At 54.5% G+C, this 24,388-nt stretch overlaps 1 protein-coding gene across 12 annotated transcripts in view; it reads left to right on the top strand.

Annotated features, from left to right (window-relative positions):
• The window catches only part of LOC112831568 (Mov10 like RNA helicase 1), an 80,950-nt gene that overhangs the window by 47,863 nt on the left and 8,699 nt on the right, over positions 1-24,388 (top strand). For 8 of the 12 annotated variants that reach the window (XM_073882584.1, XM_073882578.1, XM_073882576.1 and 5 more), the window contains 11 exons: positions 386-564; positions 1,466-1,612; positions 2,507-2,628; positions 3,735-3,834; positions 4,766-4,930; positions 9,160-9,333; positions 14,241-14,390; positions 15,133-15,240; positions 15,859-15,996; positions 16,086-16,177; positions 16,395-16,702. In XM_073882584.1, coding sequence (XP_073738685.1) covers positions 386-564; positions 1,466-1,612; positions 2,507-2,628; positions 3,735-3,834; positions 4,766-4,930; positions 9,160-9,333; positions 14,241-14,390; positions 15,133-15,240; positions 15,859-15,996; positions 16,086-16,177; positions 16,395-16,702 — 1,683 coding nt within the window. Of the gene's footprint in view, positions 1-385; positions 565-1,465; positions 1,613-2,506; positions 2,629-3,734; positions 3,835-4,765; positions 4,931-9,159; positions 9,334-14,240; positions 14,391-15,132; positions 15,241-15,858; positions 15,997-16,085; positions 16,318-16,394; positions 16,703-24,388 lie in introns of those variants that run through there. The other 4 variants (XM_073882577.1, XM_073882587.1, XM_025881888.2 and 1 more) reach the window with 4 other exon arrangements.

Here is a 24,388-nt window from a genome sequence, read left to right as displayed (position 1 = left end):
GTGTGGTGTGGCTACAGCCAGAGAGATGGATACTCTTGTTCCAACTGGAGACAGAGTAGAGACGTGAGGTTTCATGCTCAGTACTTTAACGTGACCACGGGCTATTTCTGTTGGCCTTTTCCAGACCCTGTCTCTGATGTCTAGGTTAGGTGATGCTGCACCTGTAAGGGGAAACAATGAACTATCAGTAACCTGCATTTTTGCCCTCAGAAAGTGAAGTTAAGTTCCCCACTCTGCCCAATGAAGTTGAGGTTATTGGAAAGCGTAGCTCAGCAGCGGGCTCCTGACCGGCTGGGTCGTGGCCGTCATGGTGGCCCGTGCTGACCTGTGTTCCTGCCGTGCCAAGGTGACCTCTGCCTGACACCGGTTCTCACTTTGAATACAGTAAATGAAGTTCAGATCCCCAAGGTGAGAGAGAAGGAATTTTTCAATCCCTTGCTCAACGAAAACCAGAAGTTAGCGGTTAGAAGAATCCTGAGTGGCGACTGCCGCCCGCTCCCGTATATTCTCTTCGGACCTCCTGGAACCGGGAAGACAGTGACGATTATAGAGGCTGTCTTACAGGTAACCACAGGGAGTGAGTGGCTCAGCTACCCAGTGGCGTCGGCCGTGTGCTGTGCTCATGTCGGCAGGAAGTGGAAATAAGCTTTAAAAAAAATCCCAGTTATTTCATGTTTAGCCAAGTTTGTTTTACATTGTTTATGGGAATATGTAGGATTTTCCAAAGCTCATTTCATAGGTTTAGAAATGACTCTTTGTTCTTAGAATGGTCGACCATTCTGGAGCACCTGACTGCTCAGTTGGCGGAACACATAGTTCTTGATCTCAGGGTTGGGGGTTCGAGCCCCACATTGGTTGTAGAGATAACTTAAAAATAAAATCTTTAAAAAGAAAAAAAAAGGTTGACCATTCGATCACATGAAATTTTGTTGCAGAAAAGACATGCCCTTTACAGTAGCTAAGCCACCATTCTGCAGAAGTTTCTGGTGTCTCCATATTTAAAATGGGGCTTATAGAGATAGTATGTGTGTAGTATTTGTGTTGTTCAGGATTCAGATTAGCGACCATGTGCTGAGTGCCCAGCTGGCACAATTCCTGCGAGCCACGCACGTAAGAACCAATATGACGCTGTCTCTGCCTTGGGGGACAGGGGTAGGTTAGGATCCTGGAGGTCTGGGGGGAGTAGGCTACAGTCTTGGAGCCCGGCGGGGGGGCTGGGTAGGTTAGGGTCCTGGAGGTCTGGGGGGGGTAGGTTAGGGTCCTGGAGAACAGAGAACTGTCACACTCTCTCGTGTCTTGTTGGCACGTGCACGTGAGGGGCAGAACCATCCCTGCGTGTGTCAGTGGCCAGGCCTCAGGCACAGAAGGGGCGGGCGTGAGCCCACGTGTCCATGCCAGCATGGTGAGCGCGAGCACTTGACAGGTTGACATTTATCCCTCTGTGTGTCCTGTGTCCTGGTTGAAGGTGTACTACGCTTTGCCGGACAGTCGGATATTGGTCTGTGCACCCTCCAACAGTGCGGCCGACCTCGTGTGTCTGCGGCTGCATGAGAGCCAGGTGCTTCGGCCAGGCGCCATGGTCCGCGTAAACGCCACCTGCAGGTTCGAGGAGGTGAGCCGTCAACAGCTAGCTGGGATAGAAAAGTCCTGCCTGGGGCGCCTGGGTGGCTCAGTTGGTTAAGCGACTGCCTTCGGCTCAGGTCATGATCCTGGAGTCCCGGGATCGAGTCCCACATCGGGCTCCCTGCTCGGCGGGGAGTCTGCTTCTCCCTCTGACCCTTCCCCCTCTCATGCTCGCTCTCTCTTTCTCTCTCTCAAATAAATAAATAAAATCTTAAAAAAAAAAAAAAAAGTCCTGCCCACCGCCGCCTAGCTTTAACTACATTCTCCTTCCTCTGTGAGACGGGCATTCTCAGCAGTTTTTTGTCAGAGCAGGGGAGGGGAGGGGAGGGGCAGAGGGAAGGAGAGAATCGGAAGCAGACTCCGTGCCTGGTGCTGAGCCTGATGCGGGGCTCGATCTCAGAACCCTGAGATCACGACCTGAGCCAAAACCAGGAGTCGGAGGCTTAGCTGACTGAGCCACCCAGGCGCCCCTGGCGTTCTCCGCTTTATTAAATCCTGGTGCTCCTCCCGTATTTACACCGAAATGTGTTGTTCCTTCTTGGTTCTGTTTTATTGATTTATCTGTAGATATCCCTCTCGGAAAATTAGAAGTTCTCAGTTTGGTTAACAAAAGAAACTGAATCTAGGAAATGTATACAGTTGTTTGGGGGAAGGATGTGCAGGATTTTGTGTTCTAGTCATGGCTGTAGAGTCTGTAGAACATGGACGAAGTTGATAGGAAGATGTAAAATTTTCTAATATAAGAAAACAGTCTTAAGTCATTGGTCATAACAAAGAAGTGGGAACAGGACGTTATCTTCTAGAATTCTTTTCAGCTTTGTGACTGTGTCCAATTTAAAGAAACAGTGTTTTGAGAAGTAAGCTGGCCCCATCCTCCCTCCAGACAGTCACTGATGCCATCAAGCTGTACTGCAAAGACGGGGAGGACATCTGGAAGGCCTCGCGCTTCAGGATCATCGTCACGACGTGCAGCAGTGCAGGGCTCTTTTACCAGATAGGAGTGAGGTAGGCACGGCTCTGGGTGCTGGCACCCACAGACATAGTGTCTCTGTCCTCGTGGAGCTTCATTGTGAGGCAGGATCCGAGAACATAGGCTTGGGGGCGGAGACCCCAGAGGATGAGGAAGGGGCCCACAGCAGCAGCTGGGAAGCCGACGAGCAGCTGGAGCTGCACAAAGCTGAGAAGGTGTAAACACGGAACAGTGTGGACTCATAAAAATAACTAAATAACTGATTTATTAAAAATTGAAAAGTGCTTATATTCTAAGAAAGATACATAGTGTGGAGTTTCTTCAGCAGGAATTGGGACATGAGGTAAGAAAGGAGGATGGAAGCATGTGATTTCCTCATCTTTCGTAGGGAGGGACCTCAGGGTGTCGTGGTGGGGTTGTAACCTGACTCCCGGTGGAAAGACAAAGGTGGGGACCCAGAGCTGCTTCACTGCACACCAGCGGGCTCTGGTGGGGTTCCTGTCGGGCTCAGCCCAGAGTTTGTCCAGTCACCGGCGGTTCTGGGGCTTTCGGCACAGTGTCCCTGCTGCAGATCTTTTCTCTGGGTTTCCAGTGGGGCAGGGGATGCCCGGGGCCCAGAGCACATGCTCAGCACTCTCCCCTGGGCCCCCGGGGGTCTGGAGCGCTGGGGTCTCGTCCTAGCTCAGAGCATGCTGGAGAGCACAAGTCAGGGAAGGTAGCAACCACCACGTGGGCGCGTCACTCAGCTTGACCAGCTCACCCTGTTCTCACATCTGCCATGCTGGGGAAACTGAGGCACAGAGGCAGTGCCGCCTGCCCGGCATCACGTGGTTTGTGGGCGGTGGAGCTGTGTTCCAGCCGGGCCTCAAACAGGTGTGAGGAGCACCTGCTCTGCTGTGAGTCTCATTCGTTTGCTCATTCCCACCCCTCATCCCGTTCGCCTCTGAATCCACTTAAACACAGACGTTGTGTACAGAGCCCCAGGTGCCGGTGGCCTGGAGTTCATCCAGACCAGGTGAGCCCCACCTTCCTGGGCCAGCCTGCCAGGGGCGGGTGCAGATGTGGCCGTGCAGTGTGTGTTGGCTGTTGCTTGTTAAGACACTTTGACAGAAATGACCATTGAGAACATCTTTGGCTCTAGAGTCGGACATTTTACACACGTGTTTGTGGACGAAGCAGGACAGGCGAGTGAGCCGGAATGCCTTATTCCACTGGGGCTGGTTTCAGATGCCAACGGCCAGGTAAGGCCTGTTTGCTATGTGGTCTCCTCCCATTTTTCCTGCTCCAGTGGGTGCTCTGGACGCCCGACCTCCGTCTCTACACAGGACAAGCCCAGGGTTGACAGGCTCAGGTGCCAAGGACCCTGAGACTCTGTGAGGCGGGGGCCTTGTGTTTGGCCACATACTTCATTCCTTGTGCACAGGGAAGAAAGGGTTGCTCTGCCTTTGGATTGGCTTCTAAAACAGCACAAAGAGCATGTGCAGCTGGGCGGGGACATCCAGGCATTGCCCTGGCTCGCTGCCCAGGCCCTGACCGCTCTGCCCCTCCACTGCCCCTCAGTGCTCAGCCCAGTTAGCCGAGGCTGATGCTTTGGCTCTTTTCCTACTCACACCTGCTGCCTCCTCCAGTACTCACCCTGGGACTGACCTGTTCGCCTGTTCTCTGCACATGTACATACTCACCCAAGGAGGGACCTTTCCAGCTTCTCCTGGTCCCCCAGACACCTGCCTCCTCCCATCCTGATTGTCAGGTGCAGGGGCTGCACAGGGACAGAGCAGGGAGCAGATGTAGTTTAGCTGCTGTGTGGGCCAGGGGGTGGCAGGGTGGGCGGGAAAAGGGCAGTGTCTGGGAGGAAGGGCACAGTACTTCCAGAAGACTGGGGCAGAAGCTGCCCAGCCAGTTTGTTCCTTTACATCCTCCACTGCTCTTATCTGAGTATCTGCCCCCTCACTCGGGCAGCCATGCCTCCTCCCCTGTCTTCTGCAGCCCAGGTGATTGTGGGGGCCTGCTGCCTCCTAGCCTACACTCAGGGAGCCTCGGTTCGCCATCAGAAGGCGGGAGGCCAGGCTGTTGCATGCGTGGTGCCCCCACACCTGTTTCCTGAGCCTCCCCTGGCTGTGGTGGTGAGTGTGGGTGACTGTTCTAGTGGGGCTGCCCGTCTGTGTGCTACAGATTGTCCTTGCCGGAGACCCCATGCAGCTTGGACCCGTCATTAAGTCCAGACTCGCCATGGCCTATGGGCTGAACGTCTCTATGTTGGAAAGACTTATGTCCCGGCCAGCATATCTGAGGGATGAAGACGCTTTTGGTGCTTGTGGTGCCTACAACCCCTTGTTGGTAAGCACAGACGACTCGTGGCCGTGGTTCCTCCTGGTGTCCCACCACGGTCCCTGTAGCAGCGGGCTCTGCTCCATGTGTGCACTGAGCCACACCCAGGGGAGCAGAGGAGGCTGACAGCTCACAGTCCCCCTCCCATCTCAGAGGGGACTTTGGCCAGCACCCCTGTCCCAGCCACTCAGACAGGCGCTTCCCAGCCCCAGAGGGATCCGCAGTTCCAGGCAGTCCCATCCAAGGCTGATGGTGGAGGTTCTGTGGGGCCAAACACAGTATGAGTGAAATCTGGGTTAACGTGGGAAAATGGGAAAGAGCCATGTATCTTCTCATCTGAAAGACAAGGCCATGTGTCCCCCTGTGGTGCTAGTTTGCTGGTTAACCTGCAAATTCCCTCCTCAGCCCAACTGGGACTGCTTTGAGGGATGGGCCTTGCAATCTGCAGTTTAGCCCCACCCCCCGGCACACTGGAGCTCGGGAACCTTGGGTTGCTGGGATCACTCATTAAGATGAGTCAAGTAGCATATTCTCTGAATGCCTACAGCACGAAAAACAAGAAGAGTTCCTTCTAAACTTTTAACAGTGAACAGAAACGAGATGTAGTGATCCTGGGCAGATTTTCCTGGAAATGGCTTGAGACCCGTGCCAGGCTCTCGGTCCTGAGGGCCTTTACCCCCCTGGAGAACAGAGGAGGCAGGAGAGCATGTGGGGGGTGGGGGGTGCTGGGGAGCACTGGACCTTCAGGAGGTACTGAGGACCATGGCCCAGACTGGGCAGCAGAGAGCCCCCTGCATGTGGGAGACACCTCCGTGCCACCCAGCATTCATGTCCCCAAGGCTGACGGGCAGCTGGGGGAAGGGGAGGCCTCCCGCCAGGGTTGGATGGCAGAGCTGCCTCGGCCTGAGTACACTGCACCTTCTTTCTCCCCAGAGGCCCTTGAAGCTACAGCAAGTGTCTGGGGCGGGGTCTGGCACCCTCTATGCTGACGGAAGGCCTGGCTTGGGGGAGTGAGAAGCTGAGATGCCAAATTGAGTTTGGGGTTTTGGTTAGCATCTTGGAGATTGGACATGCTGTAACAACTGAGTTGACGCTGGCTGCCATCAGTTAGCAGAAAAGTCCTGGGGCCTACCAGGTCCTCCCCCCAGGAACAAGGGAGGGCACCTTGTACTGAAGGACACCGTGGGCCAGTTGGAGGCAGAACATAGGTTGTCCTTGCTCCCTGCACTGTTGACGTCACCACGGCCCTCCACAAGTTCCCGCAGCTGGCTCTGGGTCCGGGGGATGTGCCCTTAGCCCCCGTGGCCTCACAGCCCAGGTGCCAATGGCCACCTGCAGCTGAGCTGAGACGGGGCTTCGTGGGTTCGTGTAAAGGCCAGGGCTGCGAGCCAGTGAGTGCAGAGTGAAGCGTGCAGCCCGGCACACAGCCAGCCCCCCTGCCCCCAAGGAAGACCATCCGAGCAGCCCCCTCTCCATTCCTTTGCCTGACGTTCATGTCTTCTGTTAGAACACAGAGCTTTGAGCCTGTCCACGGGTTCGGAGAAGCTGGCTCCAGAGCACTTTTCTCCTCAGCAAACCCATTGTTCTCCGGAGCTTGGCAGTCCGAATGCTTCTTCCGGGGGAGGAGTTCTGTCAGGGACAGTGCAGTCCAGTCAGGTGGTAGGCATGAAAATCCCCGGGATAGAGGAAACATGTTTCATCCCTGGCGTCAGTGAGGAGCCTAGTGGGGGTTAGGGCACCCTGGTGGCCGGTGGGGAGACACCGAGCATGCGTCGGCCTCGCTGTCGGGGGCCCCAGTTGCAGCCCTCACCGCTGCAGGGACCACCAGGCATTGTGCAAAGCACAATGGCGCCTCCCCTCCCAGCAGCTGCTCTACCACCTGAGTCTCCCAGGAGCCTCCCCTCCATCTGTGCTGGACCACGGCAAGAAGGGTAGGACGACCTGAGCGCCCAAGGCCTGGGGTGCAGCAACAGTGGGCTTGCAGCACGGGCCACCAGGATGGATGCACGGACAATGCTTTTCTGGAGGCTGTGGTGGTGCCCAGAGATGGGGAAGTCACAAAGAAGGGGTGGGGGTTGGGTCAAGAAGTCTTGAGCCAAACAAGGGGGTGAGGGTGGCAGCTGCAGGAAGCAGGGCAAGAAAGGTGAGTCAGACTGTAGAGCCTCAGCATTTTCCATCCTGCAGGGCGGGAAGCACCTGTCTAAGGGGAAGGGTACCTGCAGCTCCCTGGAGATTGCAGCGGGCCCTCTGGGCCTACAGATGGGGGAGTGGGACAGAGCTCCCTCCCTGGGCACCAAGACCCCAATTCCAGCCTGTTGGGTTCTGCCTGTGCCAGCTCTTCCAAGGTGACCCATCCAGGTGGCCCTGAGACAGCCAAGGCTGGATTTGGGGCCGTGGTCAGGGGGATTTATCAAACTGACAGGGATACAGGGTGGACAAAGGGCAGATTCAGGCTGGAACAGGGAGACGTGTGGCTCTCGTTCCGCTGTGGAGCGAGAGGATTTGCTCTCCAACATCCAGCAGACAGTGTGCCTGCAGCAGTGACTCCGGGGCTAGGAGCAGCCCATGTGCCCCCAGGCGCCCCTGCCCAGGGCCTTCCTGGGCCTGGACTGATCCCTGCTGGGGCCCCGTGGTATCACTGGGGAGGCCCAGGGCAATCTGGACACAGAGCCGTGTCCTTTGCTCAACCTGCCCAAGAACCTGGCTGCCAAGTCCCCCCAAGCACAAGCAGCTGCCGCCTCCAAAGGCTTCTGAGCCCGGGCAGCACCCAGCCTGCCCTCGGCCCAGTTCCATGGCCACAGACTCGCCCCCCTCCACTGCCGTCCCTTTTCCCTGACCATGGGATGGCACAGCCAGAGACCCTTTTCCGGGGGCTGGGGGCACGGGTGAGGAAAGGAGGAGGATCCTTTTCAGGATGCCTTCAAGATGGCAGGGGAGAGAGGGGCCTGGAGGTGGAAGCAGCCTGCAGAAGCTGAGGGGAGAGGCCAGAGAGGCTCAGAGTGGCCTGCTGTCCCTGCAGCCACCTCCTCACCTGGCTGTAAGCCCTCCTGTTCATGCCCTGCTCCGTCAAGACCACCACCAGGCAGCTCAGCTCAGGCAGTCACTCCTCATCTCAGTCCCCCAGCCAAAGCCCCATGGTCAAGAGGAGGCTACATGTTCACCCAGAGCCAGCCCTGTCATCTGCTCCGGGTCACAGGTCACCTACAGATCAGGGCCTCTCTCTGAGACCTGCACCCTCCCTGGCTCTGAAAAGCTAAGACCTGCTGATGGCATGTACTTTTCTTGTAGGGGATCCTTCTAAGTCATGCTCCCCTGTTTACTCTCCTAGTGAGATTTGTATTTTCTTACAAGGTCTTAAAGGGAACAGTTTAGGGGCCCCTGGGTGGCTCAGTCGTTAAGTGTCTGCCTTCGGCTCGGGTCATGGTCCCAGGGTCCTGGGATCGAGCCCCGCATCGGGCTCCCTGCTCGGCGGGGAGTCTGCTTCTCCCTCTCCTTCTGTGTGTGCACTTGCTTTTGCTCTCCCCCATTCTCTCTCTCTCTCTCTCTCTCTCTCTCTCTCTCTCTCTCTCTCGTAAAGTAGAATCCTAAGGCGGGGGCGGGGGGGCTGTTTAGTCATGTCCTAAATCCTCTCAAGAAAGGGCTGCTCTGACCTGAGTGTCCATTGATAAACGAATGGATAAAGAAGCTGTGGTATACATAAAATGGAATGTTACTCAGCCATCAAAAAGAATGAAATCTTGCCATTTGCAATGACATGGTTGGATCTAGAGAGTATGATGAATGCTAAGTGAAATAACTTAGAGAAAGATGAATACCATATGATTTCACCCATATGTGGAATTCAAGAAACACAACGAAGAGACAAACAGGCCCTTAAATGCGGCAAACACACGGTCACCAGAGGGGAGGTAGGGGTGGGGGAAACAGGTGACGGGGTTGGAGAGTTCACATAGCCTGAGCAATGTGTAGAATTGCTAAATTGTTATATTGCACACCTGAAACCCACGTAACACTGTGTGTTATATTTCAATTAAGAAACCAAATCTCTTGTTCAAAAAGTCGTTGGAGGTGCAGGAGTTCTTCCTAATAGGGTGGCAGGTGCCCGGCCAGGAGAGGGGGCACAGGTAGAGCCCTGGGGCTGTGATCTGAGGTGGGTCTCAGCATCTTTCTCTTGGACAGCAGTGCAGAATGCGTGTGCCAGCTCGGCCCTGGACCTGCTACCAGCCTTCTCCTTGCAGGTTACGAAGCTCGTGAAGAACTACAGATCCCACCCGGCTCTGCTGGCGCTGCCGTCCAGGCTGTTCTACCACAGAGAGCTGGAAGTCTGCGCAGACCCCGAGGTGGTGACCTCCCTGCTGGGCTGGGAGAAGTTACCAAAGAAAGGCTTCCCCCTCATCTTCCACGGCGTGAGGGTGAGTTGTGCACTGAGGGCGGTCCAGAAGGCCGTGGCTCAGCTCCAGTGGCTGTTTGTGGGTTTATGCATGTTCATTGTGTATGTTTCATTCAGTTCAGTTGTCCATGAAGCATTTGCCAGTCACTGGTGGTCTGATGGCCATGCTGGTGCAGAAGAGTAAGAACAGTAGGGAGCACTGTGCCCCCCAGATGTTCTGTATACAAAACAGACTCCAGAGGGTGATGGCCAAGTGGGCATCGGAGGGTGACACCCTAAAGGAGTTTACGGGAAGGGTATTAAAGATGTCATGTACCCGAGTGGGAGGCTGGGGTGATGAGCAGAGCTGGGGGGGCCTGGGAACCAGGAGTTCCCATGCCCACCAAGAGGAAGCACACACCTCAAGTGTCAAGTGAGTGAACTGATATGGAGTGGGGAGAGCCTCTGCCTCACTCACCATGGCCTCACCAGGTGGGGGTTCCCCAGTAGGAAAGAGCTAGATGCTCAGTACCCCAAAAAGTGACGAGTGTGCCCTAAAACCAGAGTTTGTATTGGAATTTGGTTGTTAGAACCAGAGTCATCTTTTGCATTAACCATCCCAAGTTCTCATCCAGAACTGGGGCTGCACCCAGGCCCTAGGACAGGAGGAGCTAGTGCTGGGGTGCCCCTGGGGTGGCGTCTGCCCTTTCCTCTGTGCAGCCTGTGTTCGGTACATGAGCCCAGGTGACAGCAGCGCTGTCTTGTACTCTGGATTTGCCTGCTCTCTCAGAAGTGGATGGGGAGGTAGAGGCGCGTGTTCAGGTGTGGCTGCGGAGGGCCTGCCTTTTCGACAAAGGAGAATTCAAGGCAAGGGGGTTCTGTGGTGAGACCGGTACCTCCCAACTTGGAACACTCAGCACAAGCCCCTATTGGCCGGCGCCTTCTCCCAGCCTTGTGTCTGTTCTCCCTCCCAGGAACACTCTGCCCCTGCTCTGTCCATCCTCAGAAGCGTTCTATATATCAGAAAAACAACTGAGAAGGTGTAGCAGGGGGTCAGCGATCTCTCTGCCATTACCTAGAAGTCAGCCTACGGAGAAGTAAGCAGCGTTGCTGCAGAGAGTCAGAAAGCTTAACCCGAGCGCATGAAGCGAGACAGGCACGTGATGTCCGTGAACAGAGAGGCCGGTATTGTTCTGCCCGCGTTGGTTCGTATATTTAATGCGATCTACATAGAAGTCACAGTGGGTTTTTTCATGAGAAGGTGATAATGAGTGTGCAGATGCGTTTTAGGTGTGTTTGTAGGGGAATGAGATGCAAAGCCAGTTAGCACACTGCAAACTACAGCAAACGCGAGCGCACTCTTAGAGATTCAGAAAAACACAAACAAACCCATAGGTCAATGGAACAAAGTCCAGAAACATTTATTTATTTAGTAAGGATTTTTTAAGGGCCTAATTGTGTCCCAGACTCCACTCTATGCCCTGAGTATAAAACGGGGACAAGGCCTCTGAGGCTGGGTTGCAGAGAATGTGGTCTGCTCCCTTCATTTGAGCACAAAGGGTTTTATCACCAGTTGAATGGCCTCAGGATGGCTGGAAAGGCCTGGCCCTTGCGCTCCCCTTGCACACTCACTCCCGAGTCCCCAGCATGCAATGTCAGACACACTCTCCAGCACGTACCCCCTCGTGGGAGTGTTACCTTGACTTACACCTTCCCCTGGGGATGCTCTAGAAGGACCTCTGTCTGACTCGCTGCTCCGTCCCCATGCCCAGCGCGTCTCAGCAGAGGAAGCGCAGTAGAACACACTGCAGGAATATTGTAGGGCAGGGATGAGCCCCAGGGTGGCCCAAGGAGGGGCCACCAAGGTCGCTGTGGTCTTGTCCTTGTAAAGGAGGAGAGTTGGAAGCCTGCGCCACAGTGGACAGGTGGCTGATCTCTGTCTTCTTTCTGCTGTGTAGACTTGAGTAGGACAGCCCAGCCCTGTCAAAGCCTGAGGTACTATCTGGCCCTTCACGGGAAAGATGAGACAACCCTGGTATAAATGAAAAAAGCCAACTTTCTTTTTTTTTTTTTTTTTAAAGATTTTATTTATTTATTTGACAGAGAGAAAGACAGGAAACACAAGCAGAGGGGGAGTGGGAGAGGGAGAAGCAGGCGTCCCGCGGAGCAGGGAGCCCGATCCCAGGACTAGGGGATCATGACCTTGAGCCGAAGGCAGACGCTTAACAACTAAGCCACTCAGGCGCCCTGAAAAAAAGCCAGCTTTGGACTTACTTATGTTTTCTCTTCTTTGTTCATTAATTTCAGCTTTGTCTTTAAGCATCCCCCTTACTAATTTCATTATTTGTTTTCTTTGTTGTAATTCCCATAAGATGGACACTTTATTCCCATACTCCTCATTCTCTTAATTAGGAAGGCACTGGGGATGCCATCCTGTAGCTTTCTCTTTCCACGTATGTCTGCTGAGAGATCCTCCTTTCATAACTTTCTGGACATTTATAACTTTTCTTTTTTTTTTCCTTTTTTTTTTAGATTTTATTTATTTATTTGAGAGACAGAGACAGAGATAGAGCACAAGCAGGAGGAGAGGGAGAAGCAGGCTTCCCGCGGAGCAGGGAGCCCGACGCGGGGCCCGATCCCAGGACCCTGGGACCATGACCTGAGCCGAAGGCAGACGCCCAACGACTGAGCCACCCAGGCGCCCTTCCTTGTTTCTTTTTATCTGGTATCTTTGTCCTCTCTTTTCATTCTTTCTTTATCATCTTATTTTAGGTATCTGTCTTAGAAGCAGCTAGTGCTTATATTTAACCCAATTTGAGAGTCTCTGCTTTTAATGAGATAAATCATTCCAACTTATGGTTGGTTATTTACCTTTATTTCTTCATCTTTACCTTTATTATTGTTCCTTTTCCTTATTTTTTGTACGTGATTGGTTGCTATTCATTGAATGTTTCTTCTCTTCAGTTTAGAAGGTTTCTAAGTTTCATCACACTGAAATTTTTCTTAGGTATCTTATCTATTGTAAATCTAAAGAATAAATTATGGGGCACCTGGCTGGCTCAGTTGGTGGAGCGTGTGACTCTTGATCTCAGGGTTGTGAGTTCAGGCCCCATATTGGGTGTAGAAATTATTTAAAAATAAATAAACTATAAAAAAATAAGTAATAAAAGATACATATGGCTTAACAACAGCAAAAAACATCTTCAAGGAACACCTGGGTGGCTCAGTCGGTTAAGCATCTGCCTTCGGCTCAGGTCATGATCCCAGGGTCCTGGGATTGAGCCCCGCGTCAGGCTCCTTGCTCAGCGGGGAATCCGCTTCTCCCTCTGCCCCTCCCCCTGCTTGTGTTCTCTCTCTCTCTCTCTCTCTCTCAGTCTCTATCTCTCAAATAAAATCTTTTTTAAAAATCCTCAAAATTAATGCATTCTAATTGCTGTATCTGGCATTCTTTCGTGTGTGTGTGGTAAAATACGTACGACATAAGTTTACTCCTTTAGCCATTTTTAAGTGTACAATTTAGTACTGTTAAATATATTCACATTGTTTTACAACCAATTATTAGAACTTTCCCATCTCCCCAAACTGAAACTGTCCCCACATCACGCACTCTCCCCACAGCCCCTCCCCGGCCCCGCCGTCTGCTCTCTGTCCCCCTGGGTCTGACCGCTGCAGGTGCCTCCTAGAAGTGGAACCAGGCAGGATTTGTCCTTCTGGGTCTGGCTTATTTCACTCAGCACAGTGTCCTCAGGGCTCCCCCGGGTCGTGGCAGGTGTCAGCAGGCTGAGTACTACCCCACGATGACGGCACACTTTGTCTGTCCCTTCGTCCGGCGGGGAACACTGGGGTTGCTTCCACATTTTATCTGTTATGAGTAGTGTTGCTCTAAGTACAGGTAGACAGTAACTCTTGAGACCTGCTTTCATTTCTTTTGGGTATATACCCAGAAGTGGGATTGCTGGATCAGAACCTATTTCTGTGATTAATGTTTTGAGGAGCCTCCACACTGTTTTCCACGGTGACTGTACCAGCTACGTTCCCATCAGCAGTGCATAGGGGGTCCAGTTTCTCCACATCCTCATCAACACCTGTTTTGTTTTTTTCATAGTAGCCATGTGCGAGGTGTGGGATCTTGGGAGTTTTGATCTATGTCTCCCTGATGATTAGTGATGCTGAGCACCTTCGTGTGCTTGTTGGTCTGCTGCATGTCTTTTTTCTTTTTTTTAATTTGGTTTATTTCCTAAACACATTTTTCTTTCTTTTTTTTTTAAGTTTTTATTTATTTATTTGTCAGAGAGAGAGAGCACAAGCAGGGGTAGCAGCAGAGGGAGAGGGAGAAGCAGGCTCCCCACCGAGCAAGGAGCCCGATGCGGGACTCAATCCCAGGACCCTGGGATCATGACCTGAGCCGAAGGCAGACGCTCAACAACTGAGCCACCCAGGCGTCCCTGCTGCATGTCTTTTTGCTGGTTGGCTGAGCAGGCCCACACCTAGATGTGGGGAGGGAGTGGGACTCTTGAGTTCATGGTCCGCTGCCTGGCCTGTGATAGGGCTGTCCTTGCCACCTGCTGAACTGACCACAGCTGGCCAGACGCCTCTCACCCTGGCCCCCTAGGCTCTGGCTGCACTGGTCACCTTTCCCTGTTTCTAGCATGCCCTCCTGCACATGCAGCTGTCAGCGCAGGCCTTGCTGATCATCCACTCCTGTTGCAGCAAATCACATACCGCCCCCAAGCAGCCCTTCTCCTCCAGGATCTTGTTGCGGTTGTGGTGGGTCTCACCATAGCTGAAGCCGGTCTGCCTGCTGGAGAGTGGGGTGTTTTCAGTCTTATTCACGCCATACTCCCAGCACCTGCTTCTGCTCCTTCCTCGTTTATAGTCCCCTTAGGGGACTGTTGAGGAAATGAAGTGTTGTGATGGATGTCCCATTCTCTTGTCTCCTAATTAACTCAGGGCAGCGAAGCTCGCGAAGGGAGGAGCCCGTCGTGGTTCAATGCAGCCGAAGCTGTCCAGGTCATGCGTTACTGCTGCCTCCTGGCCAGGGGCATCTCCAGCCAGGTGTCTGTGAGTGACATCGGTGTGATCACGCCCTATCGGAAGCAGGTGTGGACCGTTGAGCGTGGTCACAGAGTCTGGTCACAGTCTGGAAGGAGATTGGAGACAAGCTCCTTTACGTGGCACCGAGTCCCTCCACAGCCACTGCAGGCCCCCACGCATCAGGGGGCTCCCACGGACCGGTCCCACACCCAGACTCCCCATGCTCAGACCTGGGAGGTTGGGGGAGCTGCTGGAGCTCTCAGTCTGTTCACCTGGCGGCAGGTGAGGGGCCACCCTCCATGCCCCCCAGGGGAACAGAAGCTTCCCCCTGTGCTGAGCTTTTTCCAAGATTTCAAAATGGTTTTTCTTTTACCAGCACCCCTCGGAGAGCCTTGTCTCTAGACACACAGCGCAGGGTCCTGTTTCCATGACTCACTGTTCCCACTCCCTCTTCACAGATGTCTTCCCGCCTTCCTGCCATGGTTGTGCAAAGCCTGCTTCCAGGCCTCTGTCCAGCCACTCGGGCCGCACTGTCCCCATGGAGGTGGCCATGTCCACAGAGCAGAAGGCCCGTGCTTCCACCCTCGCTGCTGTGTGCCCATCAGGACGCGGAAGCCTTGCTCCCGACACACGCCGCCCCCTTTCCCCAAGTGTTCTGGGTCTGAAACCAATTTGTGTTCTAATCAACTCAGATGAAATAGGGTTTCGACTTGAAAAGCAATACTGCATATTGGTAATATTTGGCTTATGCTTAAATATATAAAGAAATGGTTAAATTTGTAAAGTTTTATCTTTATCTGCTTCAAAGGTGGAAAAAATCAAAATTCTCTTGCGAAATGTTGATCTGATGGACATAAAGGTCGGATCAGTAGAGGAGTTTCAAGGGCAAGAATATTTGGCCATCATCATCTCCACTGTAGGTATTCCTGTTTTTAGTGGGGGTGACAGTGTGTCTGACGCCACTGATGTTTGTCGGGTTCGTGGTACATTCCAGTAGAAAGTGGCAGAGGCCCATCAGTGCAGAAAAGCAGTTGCAGGATGCGGGGCTCATCTCAGGCCCTAACTGTGGGACCTCCCTAAAATACTCAGCCACAGACACAAATATAAAGAGATCCAGGGAGAAGTGGTAAATATGCTGGAGAAGAGGAACGGGGTGTTGAAAGAGAAGGGGACCAAAGGGCCGAGCGGGAGACAGGAGCCCGTCCCCACGCAGGCCGCAGCGGCTCAGCTGCCACCCAAGGGGTACCAGTTGTAACTCTCAGAACTCCATGTTTCACTCGTAAATTCTCTTCACGGAGCAGCACATTTAACTGCAGATAAGTTAGAATTGCAGGTAGGACAGAGGGACCTCTACACCCAGAGGTACGTGAGAGGGTCTTGTGACGCCCCCCCACAGCACTGGGTTTTTCCTTTTTTAACCAAAAATGGAGTTATACTGATGTCTCATGTTTCTAAATGCTTTTAAAATACCAAGTTTCTTTCTATGTCAAAAAAACTTACAATACCGTTTTTATTCATCTTTGTGTTTTTTTAGGTACGGTCAAATGAAGATAGATTTGAAGATGATAGATATTTTTTGGGTTTCTTATCCAACTCAAAACGATTTAATGTTGCAATCACCAGACCCAAAGCCTTGCTGATTGTGCTAGGAAATCCTCATGTTCTGGTCAGAGTGAGTCACCTGAGGAGGGAAGGGCTTGGGGACAGGGTGCCGCTCAGATGGCTTGGGGTTTGAGGCCTGGCTCCTTGGTGTTTCAACAGGATCCCTGTTTTGGTGCTTTACTGGAATACAGCATTACCAACGGTGTCTACATGGGGTGCGATCTACCTCCCGAACTGCAGTCCCTGCAAAAGTGAGCTCTGCTTGTCTTCCTGCTCTGGCCCTGCCCCTCTCGGCAGCCTGCCGCACTCACCTCCTTCCTGTGCGGTCCTGGGACGACTCTCGGCGTCCCTGAAAGGGATGACGGCCTCGAGCCTGAGCTGCTGTGGGGCGCCCAGCTCACTGGCCCCTCCCCTTTGCCCAGCTGCTGCTGTGACTAGACATGCGACCAGTCCCTCCCCACCCCACAGAGCCAGGATCAGAGGAACCCAGAGGACCAGGTCCCCAGCCCCAGTTGGTCAGGCATGGCCAGGAGGCCTGGGACCACATCCCAGGGAGCTGCTGTCCTCACCCCCGGGCTGGGGCCCCTGCCGCCTGTCTTGTATCCTGGCCTTGGCCATGAGTGTGGGGGCCGTGGGGTCAGATGGAGCCTGCTCTCCGTTCTCCACACCAGCCCATTCCTGCTGTTGGGCCATTACTGCAACCCATCACCGAAATAAATGCTCACATGGGACACCCAGCGTGGCTTTCCACCTCGAGAAGCACTGGATACTGGGAGGTGATTATGCTTTTGTGTGGCCTCTGGCCCCTGCAGGCTCACCATGCATCTCCAGGCCCTTGAGCTGGCGTTCCCTTCCCATGCCAGCTGTGGAAAGCCCAGGGGCTCCGCCCGGGGATGGGCGGCCATACAGAAGTGGGGTCAGCGTCCCGCTCCCCTGGGACCTTGGTGCAGTTGCGGGGGGGCTGTCCCTCTGGGTGCACATCCTCAGGGACCAGTTTCCAGGAAGGGTTGGCAGTGCTTACATGCTGGGGGCTGTTCTGTGACCACCACCTGGCTTGGGGACTCGAATACCCAGGCGCCCAGGAAAGGTGCCACATCTCTGGCTATGCCTCTCCGTGAGGCGGGGGGAGCCCCAGCAGTGTGTGTGGGAGGCAGGTCAAGCCCTGGGTTGGGAGACGCCCAGACACACCTTCACCAACCACGAGAAGCAGACCCTGCGACATGGAGGCTCTTTTTTTTTTTTTTTTTTTTTTTTTTAAGGATTTTGTGTATTTATTTGACAGATAGTGAGAGAGGGAACACAAGCAGGGGGAGAGGGAGAAGCAGGCTTCCCGCGGAGCAGGGAGCCCGATGCAGGGCTCAATCCCAGGACCCTGGGACCATGACCTGAGCCGAAGGCAGACGCTTAACAACTGAGCCACCCAGGTGCCCTCACATGGAGGCTCTTGGCCCAGGAAGAAGTCACAGACCACTGTCCAGACACACGGCCCCATGGTGGCCGCAGTGCTCCTTACTGAGGCACATGACTGCTTCCTCCAGGAAGGCAGCTAGGGTAGCGGGAGGCCTGGGGAGTGCAGAGGCCCGGGCAGAGCCCTCCCTGCCCCCCAGACGTGAGGCTGGCTGCTCTCAGGAGGAAGCACCAGGCACCAGACATGACAAGACAGCCAGCAGCTGTAGCCGGGGGTGGTGTGGACCTGCTCAGCCACCCTGTCCAGGCCGGCATGTCCTCAAATCTTTGTACTGGAGCCCAGCAGTGCAGGCTCTGAGCTGGACTTCTCGTGGGTGCTCACCTCCACTCTGGGGGACCCCTTTTCATAGTTGGGGAGCCTGCATCATTGTGGCATTGGCCCTTTGCAGGCAGGTGGGGACCCTCCTCTGGCTCTGTGGGTCTGGGCCCAGGGCCGGTCCCCCGACATGTGCAGACACAAAGGGGGTCCTGTGGGGGTGGTTCTCATGCCTACAGGGCCCAGAAGACCCCTGTTCACTCCCAGGGTCTGGTTGTGCAGAGTGCTCTGGAGGGGTCTGTGTCTTTTTCCTGCTTTGGCTGCAGGAGCTGGGGAAGGTGCCCTGGGAGCTGCTCCCTGGTGGTGGTTCAGGAACCCTGGGTGCTCCTGAATGTGCCAGGAGCAAACACGAAGGTTTAGGACTAGGCTAGCTTGACCAGAAACTGCCTTGCCCACGTGCTTGGTGGCTGTGGGAGGGCTCGGAGGGGGTGGTCACACGCATAGAGGACACAGAGCTGGTGTGAGTGACGGAACAGCTAGGTGTGTGCCCCAGAACCACATTGTCTTTGTCTGGTCGTGGAACCCATCTTCAGAGGGAGGGAGCAGAGACCGGACCTCGGACACCGGGGACTTGACCCTGACACTCCAGCTGGGGCAGTTAGCCCTGCCCCACATGTTGACCTGCAGCCTCCTGTGGAATTGACCTGTGGCCCACTTGGCCCCACGGTGCTGCCCAGAGCTGTCACAGAAAGGGGCTGTGGGCACAGAGGCTCCTGTCCCACACTGTTCGTGCTAGCAAGTGGCAAAAGGGGAAGTGGTAGGCGCGTGGGGCCCAGTTCCCTTCTCTGGGCCTCAGGGATAACCGCCCTGCAGAAGCAGCCAGTGCCTGGTGGAAGGAGGGGTTGGGAACCCTTTGTGGGTCTGTGGGAATTCTGTGCTCGCAGGCCTAACGGGGCAGCAGACCCCAGGTACAAAAGGCCATCAGGGGTGAAATTATCAAGAACTTCAGACAACCGCATCAGGACAAGGTGGTGCCTCTGGGCTCTGGGTCCCGCTGGCTGGGGGTGGGGGAGATCCTCTCTGCGGAGGCCGCCCTTGGCCCCTGGGCCCTTGCAAGGGCCCGTGCCCTCCCCACCACCAGCTGGTGTCATGGACCAGGCAGGGGAACGGGAGGCCACTTGGAGCATGAGCAGCGAGCAGCATCCTGCCACAAACCTAACTCAGCCTTGCCAGAGCCCCAGCTGGATGCAGTCCTAGAGGACTTGCTGTGGGTCCTGCAGAGGACGGGGCATGGTGGGGAGGGACAAGGCAGACAGGACCCACACCCTAGGACCCCAGTGCACCCTGGGACGGGCTGCCACCACCCCAGCTCCCCAGGGCACCACTCAGGGCTTTGTCCCTCAACCCACCGCAGCAAACACGAGATGCCATCCTTCTGGGTACAGGTGGGGACGCTGAGGCCCCGGTGGCCCAGGCCAGAACCCATGCCATTGGCCCTCATGCTTGAGAACGGGGCTCTCCTGACTGTGGACACCTCACGCCTGGGCGTTGTGGGTCAGCTGGTGGTGGAGCAGCTGGACCCAGAACAAAGCTGTCAGGATGTGAGAAAATTCTGGTCATGCTGCTTCAAGAAATGTCTGCCCTTGGTGTCGTACACCGGCCGCCCCAGGCCCCACATCCTGAGCAGCCTCATGCAGCAGCTGCTGGGGTCTCAGTGGGGTCATGCCCCCTGCCCCCCCTTGGCTGAAACCCCACTGCCCTCTCCTCACATGACCTTTGTCCTCAACTCTGTCCCCACCCCTTCTCCAGAATGGGGTAGAGTTGGAGGGCAGGCCTGCTCTGGCAGCAAGGAGTGACCAGGAGGGCCCCAGAAAGGCCTGGGGCGGGGCAGGGGCTGCTGTTGGCAGAGCGCACATGCTGGGCCCCACCCTTGCTCCCCCTCACTGAATGACTAGGCTTGCCTCCCCATCATCGTCCCAGCACTGCCCCCTTGTTCCTGCCCGTGCTGTGTCATGGGGACCTGCTGCCACCCCCAGAAAGGCCTGCACACCTGCAGCCACACCTGCTCAGCTCCGCACACAGCCCAGCCGGCCTGGCTCTGAGTCACTGGATGTCCTGGCTTGCAGGAGGCAGCAGGTGCAGGGGTCGCATCGTGGAGAGGCCGTCCACACCAAACGCCAGGGTGAGAGCAGTCGGGTCCTGCAGGCAGTGAAGAGCTGCACTGGGTGTCCCAGGCCAAGGTACGCCTCAGCAATGGTCCAGAGTTATGTGAAGGGTGGTGGGAGACCAGGTGTGGTCATTCTCTAGAGGACTGCCAAGGGCAGGAGGCACCCCGTGCAGCCGCACTGGGCCTGGAGCAGGCAGGAGAGTAGGTGGGATGCCAGCTCCAGTGACTGAGCAGGAGGCTCTACTAAGCACAGGATGAAAGTGCATGGGGGTCTGCCCTCAAAAGGATCGCTGTCTGTAGGAGGCCAAGCTGCCCAGACCAGCATGGGCTCCTGGGGAAGCAGAGCTAAGAGTTCCTGCAAGCAGGTGTGGCCTGCCCTGGGTTTAACTTTTGTGCTTGGAGACCCCCTGAAGGAGACTTGGAAGCTGTGACTGTCGCTTGTTCTAGCTTACATACCATTTTTCTTTTTGTCTTTTCAAACTGTCCATTCCCAGCTCGTTGTAAGTATTAACCATTTTGAAGCACAACATTTAGAGCAGACTTTTCAGTGTGTCCACTGGAATCAAAATGCATTTGCAACTTGACACTCATTCTGGTCCACTTAGAAAGGACCGAGCAAGCTGCCCCTTCATGGCTGGACGCTCTTATTCCTCCTTCCCCTGGAGCTTTGCCCACAGAAGTCTATGCAGTGCAAAACGTATTGGGTGGAAAGTTGACATCACAGACAGCCTGTTCTCTGGGGCACGTGATGGGGTCTGCGCCTGCCTTCCCCATAGCTGTGCCACCAGGCATGAGGCTTTGGTCCCGGAAGAATGAGCAGAAATGACCTAGAGGCACAAAGCTGTCCCACTGGGATGGTGGCCTCTCGTCCCCAGAGTGAGGGGACAGATGGGGACAGCGCTCCCAGCCAACCCAAGATCAGTGTGGGCTGGAAAAGAACCCTGTGCTGTTTTAAGCCACTGGGGTTGTTGATTCCTGCAACTGACCCTTCTCCCTCCCCCTCTGCTCTTCTCCAGACAGATATGTGTATACATTGAGGCAGTCATTTGTTTTTACGATTATTATTTTTTTAGTAATCTCTACACCCAACATGGGGCTCAAACTCACAACCATGAGATCAAGAGCTGCATGCTCCTCCAGCTGAGCCCACCAGGCGCCCTGAGGCAGCCATTCATTTTGATTTGTGAAATCGTAAGACTGAACTTAGTGACAAATTCACCTGGATTGTTGTTCTTGTAGTTACTTAAGTACTTAATCAGGATGACACGCATGTGTTGTAGACCTTCATAAGTAAACATGGAAGTCAACTTGAACTGGAATGGCATTGCCTAACGAGTTGTCCATCCGTCTTCATGGGAGAGCACGGTTTACAGCTGGAATGAGGGTCCATCATCCCATTTCTTTCTGGTTTTGGCTTCACAGACATAGAGCAGATTAAAAGCTTTGCTCCAGGGGCGCCTTGCTGGCTCAGTCGGTGGAGCGGGTGACTCGATCTCAGGGTTGTAGGTTCGACCCCCACGTTGAGTGTAGAGATTACTTAAAAGGGGAGGCGCCTGGGTGGCTCAGATGGGTAAGCGTCCAACTCTTGACCTTAGCTCGGGTTTTGATCTCGGGGTCATGAGTTGAAGGCCACATTGAGCTCCACACTGGGCGTGGAACCTACTTAAAAAAAAAAGTTTGCTACAGCACTTAGTCTTTCAAAATCTCTTCATGTGTCAAAAGCCACATGCTAATGTGTGACCACAGGAAAGGACAAGCGGCTCCCCAGTGTGGTCCTCCCTGGACACAGGATTTGGAAAGAGTAGCCCTCCAGTTCAGCCTGGGCACGCCAGCCAGCTGTGAGGAGTGTGGTAGCCCCCATTCTCCAGCCCTTCTGCACATTCCCCTGGGGAGAGAACGAAGGAGAGAGGGCCGGGCTCCAGGTCTCTACAGGGTTTGAGCCCTGTGTGGGGTGTCATCAGAGACCACTTCTCACCACTCTGCTCTGGCCCCCACCCAGCCCCACCCAGGCCGCTCTCTGGGAGTAACAATGACATTTAAGACAGCAGCTGCAATGGGGATGGCAAGGGTGCACGGTCCACAGTGCAGCCTCAGCTCTGCCAGGGTGTTGCCTCTGTTGGATGGGAAGACAGGGGCCTGGCCTTTCTTACGGAGCATGGGCCATCAGGGTCCCAAGCACCACTGTACTCCAGAGGCAACTCCACAGCCTGCCAGTGCCCATAGGCCAACTCCGTGATCACATGGAGACTAGCAGTGTTCCTCTGCACCAGACTAACCAGCTGAAATGGGGTGCTGTGTACAGAGGAACAAAAATTAGATGTGTCTAGGACATAACAAGCCTATGCAACAACATTTGAGGGTTTACTACAGGATATAAAGAAGATCTCGATAAATGAAATATACTATGTTCATGGAAGGGAGAACTTCACATACAATTGTACAGATTTCCGTTGTCCCCAAGCTAATATACATTCAAGGCAATCTCAATATTCCAGCTAGATTTCCTTTTAGGAAACCTGACCAGTCTTTCTAAAATGTATACGGAAAAGTAAAGGTCATGAATACCTAAATCACTATTGAAAAAGAGGAAAGGGGTACCTGCCCATCCACGTATTTGGTGTACTGCAAAGCCATTACAAGGACAAACCCATTCCAGATGTGGTGATGACATCTGGTGGTCTAAGAAAGGATATGTTGCTTAGTCAAAGTGTTGGGAAAAGACACCTCATCTTATGGAGAAAAACTAAGCTGCATTTCTACCTCCATGCATGGTCTTCCAGCTAAAAGGGTATCTGCTAGATGAGTAATACCACCTATGGAATTTGCTTGGGTTCGATCTTCTTGGAGAGTCATCTCCTGAAATCTCCGCATTAGAGATCACCAATTCACCCCAACACAGAAACAAAGCACATTTCAATGTGTCTGCTTACAGGCCACAGAAGAATGTGGAGGATACACCGTCTTTCTCCTAGAGCAACACCAGGATGCCTTTGTGACGTTGCAAACAAAACCACAAACCATGTGGGGGAAGAAATGATGTTAAGGATTTCTGTCCAGATGCCATGGACAAACCCAACAGACAGAAGGACTTGAAGGAGCCCATAAGCAGATTAACAAAGAGGCTGATGTAAGTCCAAGACCTCCTGCAAATGAACCACAGACAGGAGCTCTCAACACGCGGAGGCTTGAACGGGCAGTAAACCCACCGGTAATCGGAAAAGGGCAAACTGAAAACACTGAAACCACATTGCCGCCCTTAGGACGGCAGATACCAGAAAGCAGATGATGCCAAGAGCTGGGAATACTATGGGGATAGAACCTCTTTTTCATGGTGGAAGTGTGGTCCAGCCTTTCTGGAAAGCAACCCAGAAGGTGCCCCCAGTGGTACCACTCTGGGGGTTCCCAAAGGGCCTTAGGGATGTCCATGCCATTATGGGGGGGGCATCTGGGACAGCTGGGGAGTGTCTGGATTATCTGGGGGGGGGGTCTGGGTTTATAGGGGTGTGGCTGAGTTCTCTGGGGGCAGCTGGGTTTGGGGGAGTTAGGTTGTATGTGGGTGTCTGGGTTATGTGGGGGCATGTGTAGGTCTTCTGGGGGGTCAGCTGGGTCGTGCAGAGGGTGTCTGGGTTTTGCGGGGAGCCGCTGCATTATCTGAGGGGTGGGAAATTGTAGGCCGCCCAACTGCCTCAGTACGTAGTAGACCAGTAACACCCGCTGGAAGCCAGGGGTGGGCATCATTCAGAAACATACCTGAATCTTTAAAAGCATAGAGACCCTTAAGAAAGGTGAAGAAAGGCAAGGTGCGGAGCGTGACTGGCTCACCCTGGTGGCTCAGGACCTGTAAATATGGTGCCCAAGACATAGGAATTGTTGAATGAAGTTAAAACTGCAACCACGCTAAATATTTCACAAAGATAGCACATGTATATCCCATAATAGTGGGAAGGGGACCAGCCATGAAAGAAAATGAAAAAATGATGAACCACAGAGGGTCTTGCAGGCAGCGGGGCTTGAAGGTGGTGACTGCGCTCTGCGCCTGAGACCAAACCCAGAGAAGTGTGTGCGCGGTTGTTCCGGAGGACAACAGCGGGAATGGTGGGGCGTGGGGCGTGGGAATGGAGGGGATGAAGGTCAGGAAGGTGGCAGGGAGCCCGGGCCAGACGCACCCCAGAGCCCACCCCGGAGGCTGGCACAGTCCAGCCCCCAGCGTGTCTGTCGCTTGAGGCAAAGGGAGGAGTGAGTGAGGTGGGGAGGCGGTGCAGGGCGGAGTAGGAAGCGGGGCACGGGAATGATGGGGGGCCCTGGCGCTGGGGGATGGGAAAGACGCCCCACAGTGTCCGCGGGCCGTTGCCCCAAACTCGGGGGGTGCTGCCCAGTCCCCCGCGTGCGTCCGAGCGCCCACCGCAGCAGCGTCCAGGCTCCGGGCAGGGAAGTGGTGGAGGCGGCAGGAGGCGGGACGAGGAGACCCCTCCTCGCCGGGGCGGCTCCCGCGACCACTAGCCGGGCGAGGGGGCCCGCGCTCGGCCTCCCCCTCCCTCTCTCCATCTTGAGGAAGAGGAGGAGGGGCCCGTC

This window comes from Callorhinus ursinus, unplaced genomic scaffold, assembly GCF_003265705.2.
Source record: "Callorhinus ursinus isolate GAN/ISIS: 27379988/994484 unplaced genomic scaffold, GSC_fseal_2.0 scaffold48, whole genome shotgun sequence".
NCBI lineage: Eukaryota > Metazoa > Chordata > Mammalia > Carnivora > Otariidae > Callorhinus > Callorhinus ursinus.
This window is presented reverse-complemented; position numbering and strand designations above follow the sequence as displayed.